This window comes from Petaurus breviceps, unplaced genomic scaffold (assembly GCF_028583685.1).
Source record: "Petaurus breviceps papuanus isolate PSGF00001 unplaced genomic scaffold, PetGlider_PUasm1.0 90683, whole genome shotgun sequence".
Taxonomy (NCBI): Eukaryota; Metazoa; Chordata; class Mammalia; order Diprotodontia; family Petauridae; genus Petaurus; species Petaurus breviceps.
In genome coordinates, this window is record NW_027187308.1 from 5812866 (window position 1) to 5824758 (window position 11893).

The 11893-nt window shown below is 40.3% G+C and overlaps 1 protein-coding gene across 4 annotated transcripts in view; it reads right to left on the reverse strand.

Annotated features, from left to right (window-relative positions):
• Positions 1 to 11346, reverse strand: part of NXPE3 (neurexophilin and PC-esterase domain family member 3) — a 45838-nt gene extending 34492 nt beyond the window's left edge. Inside the window, exons 1-4 of one of the 4 annotated variants that reach the window (XM_069065312.1) lie at positions 9944 to 11346; positions 6461 to 6595; positions 3225 to 3326; positions 1585 to 1863 (exon numbers count right to left, since the gene is read on the reverse strand). In XM_069065312.1, the coding sequence (XP_068921413.1) occupies positions 1585 to 1677 (93 nt within the window). In that variant the 5' untranslated portion in view covers positions 1678 to 1863; positions 3225 to 3326; positions 6461 to 6595; positions 9944 to 11346. Of the gene's footprint in view, positions 1 to 1584; positions 1864 to 3224; positions 3327 to 6347; positions 6596 to 9943 lie in introns of all 4 variants that reach the window. The other 3 variants (XM_069065311.1, XM_069065313.1, XM_069065314.1) reach the window with 3 other exon arrangements.
• Between the last annotated feature and the right edge of the window lie 547 nt (positions 11347 to 11893).

The following is an 11893-nucleotide window of genomic DNA, read 5'->3' on the forward strand; positions in this document are numbered from 1 at the left end:
CCTTGGGCAAGTCACTTAGCCCCAATTTTCCTGCCTTCCCACCTCCAACAAAAGAAGAAAAAAAAAAGAAATTAAGAATCTGAGGTGACCAAATAAAGACTAGCAGCGTCTTTGCTAAATTCAACAAAGAAGAGTATACTTTGTCTACCTTTGACCAGATTGAAAGGAGAGAAATTAAATAAGGAATGGTTAGTTAAAGGAAGATAGTTTTCCAACAGATGCACTATGCATTAACATATTACTACTGTTCTGCTTGGTAGTTTAAAAAAAAAAACAAAAGCTAAATTAAAACTATGCACCTTTGGTTCCCTTTGCTGCGGAATTTTGGTTTTGGTGTTGGGTTTTTTTTTTTTTATTTGGTATGGTTTGGCTGTTTTTTTTTTTTAGGATCTCTATAAAATGGATTGAAATTGCTGAGGGGTATCCCAAAGAGATCATAGAAATGGGAGAAAGACCCATATGTACAAAAATGTTTATAGCAGCTCTTTTTGTTGTGGCAAAGAATTGGAAATTAAGGGGGTGTCCATCAATTGGGGAATGGCTGAACAAGTTGTGGTATATGCATGTTATGGAATATTATTGCGCTATAAGAAACAGGGAGCAGGTGGTCTTCATATTTACCTGGAGAGGCTTAAAAGAACTAATGCTGAGTGAGAAGAGTAGAACCAGGAGGAATTTGTACACAATTACAGACACAACGTATGTGTGATGACCAACTTTGATAGACTGGACTCTTCTCAACAATGCAGGGATATAAGTCAATCCCAAAAGACGCATGATGGAGAGAAAAATGTGCATCCAGAGAAAGAACTAAATTTATATCCAGGTGGAAGCAAAATACCTGATCTTTTTCGTTCTCTTATTTGATTTTATGTCCTCTTTACCATTTTTCATTCCAGCTGGTACAATCCATCCTTATAACCTGACCATTGTACAATGTGAAAGTATTTACAAATCCTATACTTGATTATAAGACACCATGGGGGGGGGAGGGAGGGGGACAAAATGTGAAATTCAAGGAATTGTGGAATTGAATCCTGTAAACTAAAAGGAAACAAACAAATTAATAAATTAAAAATTGAATTGAAAAAAAAAAGAAATTGCTGAGGGGGAAGAGAATTTCAATTAACAGGGGAAAACGCTTTAACTCTACCCACTGGTGAAAACCAGTTCATCAATCTTAGAATTTCTTCCACCCTCAGTATCCTGCTATCCTTTCACTTTTACAGAATGATAATATGGTAATTATTTGTACTATTTTCTGTGTTGCTCAGTTTTCTATATGTCCCTCTAACCTCTGTACACATTGCTGTACAAATCAGTTTTGTCAATCTTGGGTCCTGAATACCTACAAAACCAGGGAATCATATGACATAGAACATGGAACATATAACTAAATGAGGAAAGGAGCATAAGAATACCTCTGATGATACAATTTTTTAAAAATCTTAAAGCAAAGAAATGCAACCACAGTAAATTCTCTGATGACTCTTTCATTTTCCCATGTCCTTGCCCTCTAACACACCCAATCTATAGCCTAAGAATCTTTGGGTCTCTGTTCTGTTGGAATGAAATGAAACTCACCTCTAACTGATTAACATTGAGGACTAGTAGCACAATGGTCAGTGCTGCCAGGAGACAGCAGAAAAACCATGGTTTGCAGAAATTCGTCCACATTGTCTACTTGTGTCTCCATCAGTCATGGTGGACACCATGCCGTCTTTGCTCCACAGGGGTCAATGTCATTGTTTCTCAGGATTACAAACAAATTTCCAGGTAACATTTACTTCTCTCTGTTAGGACACTTAGAGTTTCTTGTATTAATATAGTAGATTTAAATAGCAAATATCATTCAAAGAGCTCCTAAAGGAGAAAGAAGAAAGAAATGTCAGTAGCAGAAGATCGAAGTTAAAGCAATAATAATAACAATATCCTATATGTGCTTATTGCTTTCCCATATATTATTTCATCTGATCTTTACAACCCTGTGAGGAAGGCAGTATAGGTACATAGGAGCAGAGGCACCAATTGTATCTATTCAATACATGCAGAAATTGAGGTGCACAGAAGTTATGACTTTCCTACGATTACAACAAATCATGGAGGGACTGTCACAAAAAAAATATTTCACAGTGCATAGGCAAAATGAGAAATCAAATAAATAACTATGTTAAAGTTTTAATTCTGAACAAGGAAACAATCAATTTCATTTCAGAGTCATGAGTCATAAAAGCTGAAGTAGGCAGGGATTAAAGGATTGCCTGGATATGGATCCAGACAGCTCAGGTCTCAACAAATCTGAGGTAGTTAGTAGCCATGAGGCCTTAGTAATTTTATAGTCATCTGAGAGCTTCCATGCAGGCAGTTGGGTAGCGTAGTGGATAGAGTGCTGGGCCTGGAAGTCAGGAAGATGTAAGTGCAAAGGTGGCTTCAAACACTTACTAGCTATGTGGCTGCCTCAGTTTCCTCAACTATAAAATGTGGATAATAACAGCATCTACTTCAAAGGGTTCTCATAAGGATCCAAATGAGATACTATCTGTCAAGTATTTACTACAGACTGTGGTTCATAGTAAGCACTTAATAAATGTTTATTCCCTCCCTCTACAAAACCATTAGAATAATATATTGAGGTGATCTCTCATTAGAGTAGAATAAGGGAAGAGACAGGCTGAAGGGAAAAAAATTATCCAATAAACAACATCTTTATTGCATTTTTAAAAATTCCAATCACATCACTGGCTAAAATCTGGTGAGAATATAAATTTCTCTGTGATTTTTTCTTGTTGTTGTTGGCTATAAAAAGGCCTTGATTAGACAGAGCAAAATTCAGTCTTAAAGGCTCTACTCCAAAAAATTTGTCTCCCACATGATAACTATATAAGATTTCTTGAAAGACAAAACAGAAATAACTTGGTGACCGTAGCAGCAAGCATCCCAGCATCATGCCTATTAACTGTGAGCATTCTCCAAGATTCTGTCCTAGGCTCTTTTCTATCTATATATTATGTACAGATGATTTTCAGATCTATTTATACAGCCTTAACCTCTTTCTCAGCATCCAGTCTCATGTATCCAACTTCTTGGACAACTGTGAACTGGATATCCTATTAACATTTTAAACTCAATATGTCCAAAATTGAACTCATTTTCTTTTCTCCCAAACCCTTCTCCCTTCATAACTTCTGTATTACTGTTGAGTGTACAACAACCCTCCTAGTCACCTAGGTTTGCAACTGGGCACCATCCTCAGCTCCTCACTCTCTGTATATCCAATCTGCTGCAAAGACCTGTCAGTTCTATCTTCCAAATATCTCTTGTAGATGCTGTAATGGTAATAAATATGTTAATTTAGAATAAACAGCTCTCTTTGGCTTTAGCTTCCATTTTCTAAGTAGCTGTTATATACAAATTGTTTTTCTGTAATAAGATAAGGACTTGAGTAATATAATTTGGTGATGACACATGACATTTGAGTGATATAGTTTGACAATTGTACTCCAAAAATTTGGTAAGCAACTATTGATGCTGTATATGTCTCTTTTACTAAATAACTAATAACAATGCATGGGTTCCCTAAATATGATAAACAACTAATGAAGTGTTTGTCCCCCAATTTTGTAAGCAAATATGAATGCGTATCCACCAAATGTGATAAGTGACTGATAAATGTTTGCTAATGATTTTAGGAAACTAAAGCTCTGATGGATAGTTTCCTGTCATCATAAGTTGAAGTAATTGACCACCTATCAGAACCTAGATGTAATCTATAAACACCCTTAGTAGAATCATAAAAACTCACCAGACACTCCAGGGATCAGCCTGCTCCTGAGTCTGACTAGGAGAGGCTCCCGTATTCCCCACACTCAGAAGTTTGAGCATCCCCTGTTCACTTGAGAACAGTGCTAATTGATGAAAACTTACCACCTTGGAGAGAGACATATAGCCTCTGGCTAAGCAGAGAAAGAATATTTTCATGAGCCCTAGTATGTTACACTTTAGAAATCAGGTTGGTAGTTTGTTCCTAGAGAGGTTGATAACACCGTGTATTGTTGAATGGTCAATAAAATTTGTTTGTATGTACTAATAAATGCATCTTATTAGTATATTTCCATCCTTAATAATACCTTATTGTAAATTGGTTTTACTAGTACATCCTGAGTTACATACACCCCCTTTTATCCTCTGACACTGCCATCACTCTAGTACAAGCCCTTATCACTTTATCCCTGGACTGTCACAACAGCGTTCTTGCTGGTCTCCCTACCTCAGGTCTTGACCCACTCCAGTCCATCTTTCTCTATTCAACTATCAAACTGATTTTCCTAAAGAGCAGATTGAACCCTGCCCCCCACAATCCAAAAATGGCTGCCTGTTATTGCCAAGATAAAATATAAAATCCTCTGTCTGGACTTTTAAATCTTTCATAAACTAACTCCTTTCTATCTTTCCCATCTTCTTGCATCACTCCCCTCCACATACCCTTTAATACAGTGACAACTGGCCTTTTTAATGTTCACAGAATACAGTCAATCTCCAGACCTGAGACACTTTCAGTAGCTTTCCCCTATGCCTAGGATCCTCTTCCTCTTCATCTTTCTCTCCTGGCTTCCCTGGTTTCCTTCAAGTCTCAGCTAAAATCTCACCTTCTCCAAGAAATTTTTTCCAATATCTTTTAATGCTAATACCTCCCCTTATGGGATTTATGTCCAATGTATTTCTTTTTTTTGGGGGGGGGAGAGTGGAAGGGAGGGCAATTGGGGTTAAGTGACTTGCCCAAAGTCACATGGCTAGTTTTTTTGTGTGTGTTAAGTGTCTGAGGCCAGATTTAACTCAAATCCTCCTGATTCCAGGGCTGGTACTCTATTTACTGTGCCACCTAGCTGCCCCTGCCCAATGTAGTTCTAAAAATTATACAGATATACATGGAGAGAAGGGAAGAGAAGAGAGGATGGTGGGAGAGAGAAAGAGACAGGGAGAGAGACAGAGAGACAAAGAGAGACCAAGACAGAGAGAGACATCTCCAGCCCTTACCATAGTACCTGGCACATAGGAAGTAGTTAATAAATGTTTGTTGACTTGACCTTATTTGATTTGCTTGAACAACTCATTCAATAGATACATCCATAAATATACTTCACACAGGCACTGCAAATGGACAATTAGCTGGACCTAGAATTGCATAGGAGGAAAAAAGGCTAGATGCTGGGAGCAGGAGAGGTGGTGAAGATCCATTTTACTAGTATAGAGAACTGTTAATAAGGAAATTCCTTCTTCCCAGGCAAACTGGCACCTACTCTATAATTTATAGTACTGGAGTACTACTTGGGGAACCATGCCAGGCATCACACAACTAGCATGTATGTCTTAATAGTGTAACTTGAACAAATGTGTTCCTGACTCTGGGACCATTCTCTATGTACCACATGATACTGCCACTCTGGATTACATTTGGGAAACTGAAAAGTTCTTTCACTGATCCCAAGCTTTTCCCCAAAATGAAAACCTTTATTTTTTATGTCACTATTCCTGCAGTGATATTTAGATTGTTGCAAATCAAGGATAACTATAATCTTGGCAGAATCAAAACTGTAGGTCACCCAAAAGTCAGTAAAGAGACACATGGTAAGAACAATATATAACCAATGATAAATTATTTGTAAGTACTGGCGTAAAAGATATCAAAGTGATGTATGACCAGAAAAGGGGGTTGACTGGTCATGTAACAATAGAGGGGAATAAGAGATAATCTGAATGCTGCACTGGTATCTATACAATGTTAAGAAATCTAGAGAAAAGTCCCTATCTTGAGGTCAGCCCCTCATAGAGGATTTATAGTATGACTTGGAAAAAAAGTCACATAGGATAATAAGGCATAGATCGTTTATGAGCTATACTACTGAAAGGTATGTACAAATAATGAGCTTACAGATCCATTTAACTTTTAAAATATAAAATCAGTGTTGATTTCCTACTGCTCCAAAAAAAATCATCAGAACATTTTTACTCAAAAAAAGTCATTTTCTCCCATACTGTTTTTTAAGTAACTGATTTTTAAACCAAGTACAAACTTTCATATTTCAATCAATCCACAAGCATTTTAAAGCACTTATTATGTGCTAGATGCTGTAAATATAAATGCAAAGGATGAAAAAATCCTTACTCTCAAGGAAGCAAAACAACAAGTATTTATTAAGCATTTACTATGTACCAGGCACTGTGCTAAGAAATATTGGCCATACAAATACAAGCAAATGGAAAGATAGTCTCTGTCCTCAAGGAGCTTACATTCTAATGGGGGAAGAAAACACACAAAAAAAGTGTTGTAAAGGGGATGAGGTGGGTACCTGTTCATGGACCTGATGATGAATTCCAAAAACTCAAAAGCATAACCACCAAGGGTATGAAAACTGGCTGGCCTGGGTCCTTTTCCAAAATGTAGGCCCTAGGAGGAACTCACCAATAGGAGAAGGGGGCCAGCATGGCAGAGAAACATGCAAGGGTGAGAAGGCCTTAGAGGAAGGATGGATGTTCCAGGGTGAAGAGGCCCCAGGTTCTGAGGGAAGTTCCAAGGTGAGACAGCAACTGAGGCATCCTAATGGCAAAGTCCAAAGAATTTGTTATCATCATCATCATCATCATCAAACATCTTTTGTGAAGCTCTCAAATTTTGCCAAGGCAGGGTTTTTGAGACAATCAGAAGTAGGCTTTGTCAAGAAGGTCTTCTGTATATAGGAAATCTAACCACCAATACCAATCCAAAAATCAACAGGAAGTTCCAAGAATAGCCAAAATACACTAGATATCCAGAGAGAGGGACAAGAGAGAACCACACATGACTCTGGGGGGCACATTCCCAAAGTCCTGCACTCTGGAAAAAAGAGAAACACTCATATCAGAGAAGGTTCCTCTACCCCCCCCTCACCTTCCTAAATCCTGGATCTGGAGTTGTTCTCCCAAAAGAAAAAAAAAGTAATTGTCATAATGCTCCACAGCAGCAGTTATTCTCTAACTGTGGGCAGTAGCCTCTCCTCCTCCAATTGACATACTACAATCTGCCCCCAACTTGCCATGGAGCTGACCCAAGTCCCTACTACCAAATCACCACTATGACTAGCCATGGTGCTGATCCCATTATTGTAGGCTGCCACAAATTTTTTAAATAATAATTTTATTATCAGCTATAATAATTGTTCCTACTGGCATCTTGCTGTCTGAATAATTGGCATGTGCCATCTACCTATTTTCCAAGTTAATACAAAACTGTTGAACATGATAAGCCTTTGGTCTCATCAGATCCCAGGAGCCCCTCCTCTAGTGGTCCTTCCAAAGGTTGCCTCTTCAAGATGAGTGAGCATCATTGAGGACATTCCTGGGGGATCCTCAAATAGTTTTTGTGCCTGTAAAACTTGAGGGGAGGTTAAGGGCCTTAATGGTAAAGGAGAAGAAGTTACAGACCACCTGGCCTATGTATGGCCCAGGATACTATCATCTTTTACAGATTTTTGAGGCTTTACAGATGACTCTTAAAGGTGCCAGTGACCTTAATTTAGGTATTATCCTAAAGTTGGGAACCATTGATCTATGACAGCATTTATCTTGTCTTTTCTTCTATGTATCTGGTTATTATATTTTGAATTTTACTTGAAAGCAAATTTTGTTAGGATTTTACCTAAATGATTAGGAAGGGTAAGAGACTATACTACTGGAGAGTGAAACAAAGTCAGCCTTGAACAAAACTGTAGGGAAATTATACACTCTTCTTTTTGGTACCATCCCTCTCAGGCAGTCCCTTAGGATGAAAGGATTTCAAACTGTATAAAATGCTTCATGGAAAAGAGATCAGACAATCCAGTTGGGCCAGAACAATAACCAACAATTAAAAGTTACAGGGAGACAAATTTCATTTTTTTTTAAAGCAATCGGGGTTAAGTAACTTGCTTAAGGTTACACGGCCAGGTGTTTCTGGGTGGGTGCTAAGTGTCTGAGCCTGGATTCGCTCCCCAGGTCAATTGCTCTTACTCGCTGTGCTACCTGGCAGCCCCAACAAATTTCATTTTAATATAAGGAAAGCCTGATAATGGTAGGTAGGTGGTGAAATTGATAGTGTATCCAACCTGTTATCAGGAAGACATCTTCTTGAGTTCAAATCAAGCTTCAGACACTAATTGTGTGTCCAAGGGCAAATCACTTAATCCATGAGCTCATGAAGAGTCAGACAGGACTGAACAACAACAAGGCCTAATAATAGAATGGGCTGACAAAGAGATAGTGAGCTCCCTATCACTGAAATTTTCAAGCAGACTGAATGACATATCATTGAAGAGATTTGTGTTTCAGGAAGAGTTGTACTATAGCAAGAGATCTTAACCTGGGCTCTGTGAACTTTTTTTTTTTTTAATATATACTTTGATAACTGAATTTCATCATAATTGGTTTCTTCTCAAATCCTTTTTCTTTTTAATTTTGTGCATTTAAACCCATTATTCTGAGAAGTCCATAGGTTTTACCAGACTGCCAGAGAGGTCCATGACATACACAAATAAATAAGAATCCCTGGACCAGAGGATATATGAAGTGCCTCTAAAAGAACTTACAAATATACCTAACTGCCAACCTAAAAATGTCACACACACACACACACACACACACACACACACACACACACACAAGATAATGGGCAGACTGAGGAAATATACTAAGTAAATTAGACAATCCAACTTCATAATGATATCAGGGAATAGCATGAAGTCTTGGCAGCAGTAACACTGGGGTTCCAATGCTGTCTCTACTACAGACAATAAATGTAATCCTGAGAAATTACTTAAATTACCCTCTTGGTCTCAGTTTCTTCTTCTGTAAAAGGAGTGGGGGGGGGGAGGAGTTGAAGAGTTGAAGAAATGATCCCTATGGTTCCTTCCAATTCTAAATCCTATAGCACAGCACTTTGGGGGGGGGGGGGGAAGGAGATATAACAATATAATTTGCCTCCCACTTTCTGGAATAAGGTCAATTAAACTTGAGCAGGGTTTTAGGAGTCCTTGCTGGTATTGGCAGCAAGCTTATCCTAAGGTCTCAAGAAAAAATGTAGAAGAGGCAGGTCGACTGTTGTTGGTACGTATGGGACCTGACAAAGGTAAGTCAAGGATACTTCCAATCCATATCTTCTAGTATGGCACAGCTCTCCCCTGCTCAGTTCCCTTGACACACTCTTGCACTGACTCAGACACACTCCTTCAAATTTCTCTATCATCAACAGCATCCCCTAACCCTGCTTCCCTCAAGGGACAACTCTGCTTTTAGAAAAACAGTGTGGGCAAGGGCACGTGTTTGCCCTAGAGAAAACAGAGGCAGAGGGGGTTCCCGCTGCCGAAGGAAAAAAAAAAAAAAGGCAGTTGAAGGAGACCATCTCAGAAGGTCCTAGATGAGTGAGGGATGGTCACAAAGTCCTGGCCTCCCAAAGGGTGCCCTAAGGCCTGCCTTCATTCCACAGCTCCTAACGTCCATCCCCTGCCTCTCCTCCAGCTGAGTAAATAAAACCGGCACTGCAACTATCCTTTTCTCAAGATTATAATATCGAAGGAAACCACCCACACCACGCCTAGCAGGAGTGTCACTGGCGAGAGTGAGACTCTAACCACCAGCAGTCCTCCGCAGCCCGCCCTGCAGCAACAGCAACCCCAATAGCAACAGCAGTAGCAGCAGCAAGCGGGCCCCGGGGGCTACTTGTGCCCCTAGCCCAGGGAGACTGGACAAAAAGTCGGAATAAAGAGGAAGGAGAAAGCTAACGCGAGTCTCTAGCGGCTGCGATAAGGGAGGGATATAGAGAAGGAAACAGTAGAAGGGGCTGGAAAACTCAGGGAGTTTACACATGGGGATGGGGGGGGGGGGGGAGACCGTTCAAGGAAAGCTCTTTATCTGCTCTTGGGGACCCTCTACTCACCACCTAGAGCAGCCGCTGCAGACGCCGCCGCCGCTGGGGGGTCCCCAGCTCCCATCCATCCTGCAGCCCCTCACATAACTGCTGGGAAGCTCGAGTATCGCAAAACCAACCAGGGTCGCGTCCAGGGTCAACCCAGAACGTCCCCAGCCTCCAGCCTCCTTCTACTTCCAGGTACCTCAGCTGCTGTGACCCCAATACGTCTCCCCTCACCCGTCCGCAGTCTAGCATTGGTCGGGTTCGGGAGAGGCGGAGCCTGGGGTGGTGACTGACAGTAATGGGTGAAGATCTATGAGTACAGTCAGTCGAACTGAGGCTTCGCTGCTGCTGCTGCTGCCCCTCTCTCCGCCACCCCAAGAATCCGCAAGCCTTCCCTCCTCTCCTTGGAACTACATTTATCAGCTGCTCCCCACCTAGCTACTAGCCTCATACCTCCTGCAGCCGCTGCTGCCACGACTTGCTTCTGGATGGTAGTAGCTCTCTCTTTCCCTTCTCTGGGCTCCGGGTGTGTGCTTCATCTCATTCTCACCCGCGGAAGACTTCAGGGTGGACAACTTGCTTGTGCTTGACCGGCGGGGAGAGTCATTAATTTCCGAAAGAAATGCATCTCCTGGTTGTATGTGTCTCCATAAGAACTAGCAGCTTTTTATTTTAACCCCCTTCCCACTGTCTCCCAAAACGAGCACAAGTGACTGGTCAAGTCATGCTTAGAGCTCGAAGAGCACCTTTGAAGTCTCTGTTTTACACGTGAAGAAACAGCATCTTCTTTTGATTTGAAGCCCGTCCTCTTCAGCGGCTGTCTTCTTTTTTCTTTTCTTTGTTGTTTACTCTTGCTAGATTCTGGCCAGAAACTGTACCTAGAGGACTAGGCAAACTGTATCTAAATCCTTTTTTGCGGGAAACCGGAGGACCATAGCTTGATCCCACTATACTCATAAACAGCAAAAGCTGTAGGTGAGGAACATGTTCCCTGCAAAAGCAGAGACGTGACCGTGGAGTCAAGTATGTTTGTATGGGAATGCAGCTGGACAGGGAACTCTCTGAACAAACTCTATGAGCCACTTAATCTTGAAGATAGGACAAAGGCCTATAAAGTTAAAAATTGTGTACCCTTGTAATCTTTACATGCCTCTGATTATATCTGCTTATGTTTTGTATAATCTTGGAATGTTGCTATGACATCAATAGTGCTAATAAAATCAGCCTGCTGCAGTGGTCCTCTGCCCAGGCTATGCTAACCTAAGCTTGTGTGCTCATCTCCTTTCTTTATAACATTCCCTCTTACCCCCTTCTAGGTCCTACTTCAACAATTCTTGCCGTGCAGGCTGAGGCACCTTTTTTAATCCTCAAGCAATTAAAAAAAAATCCTAGATAAATACTAACAAACACTAAGAAGTATTAATAGCATATAATAGTACAAGTAGCACTACAAAATCAAAACATTTTTGTCTTTAAATTATTACATAATATAAATCTTAATGAACTCTAACATTGAGAAACATCTCTTGGGCTCACAGGATTCTGGAAAAAGCACCTACTCACCTTCTCTAAAGGTCCTCTCTACAGTAGATCCAGGGACATTGTCCCCACTTGGTTCAGTCCCAGGGAAAGTTCTCCCTCTAATGAGAAGAATGCTAAGTCCTCTTTTTTCCTAGCTTCACCCTTCCTGCTGAGGGGTCAAATTATTTAAAGTTTAAGTTTAGGCTCATATTCAAGATTTCCCCAAATGGGAGTGTAGAAAGGTACTCAGTCTGCAGTATGAATCAGGTATGGGATAGGCATTTTACTTCCGTACACAAAAAAAAAAAAATGCTAAACACAAGATTCAGAGCATGCATTCAACAAAATCACTTAAAGCAAGATTCACTAACTCGACTACTGTTATAATCAACTGAGAAACTGACATGTAAACCTCATCAGAACATAAAGTACAGTTGATTAAGCATTTTATAT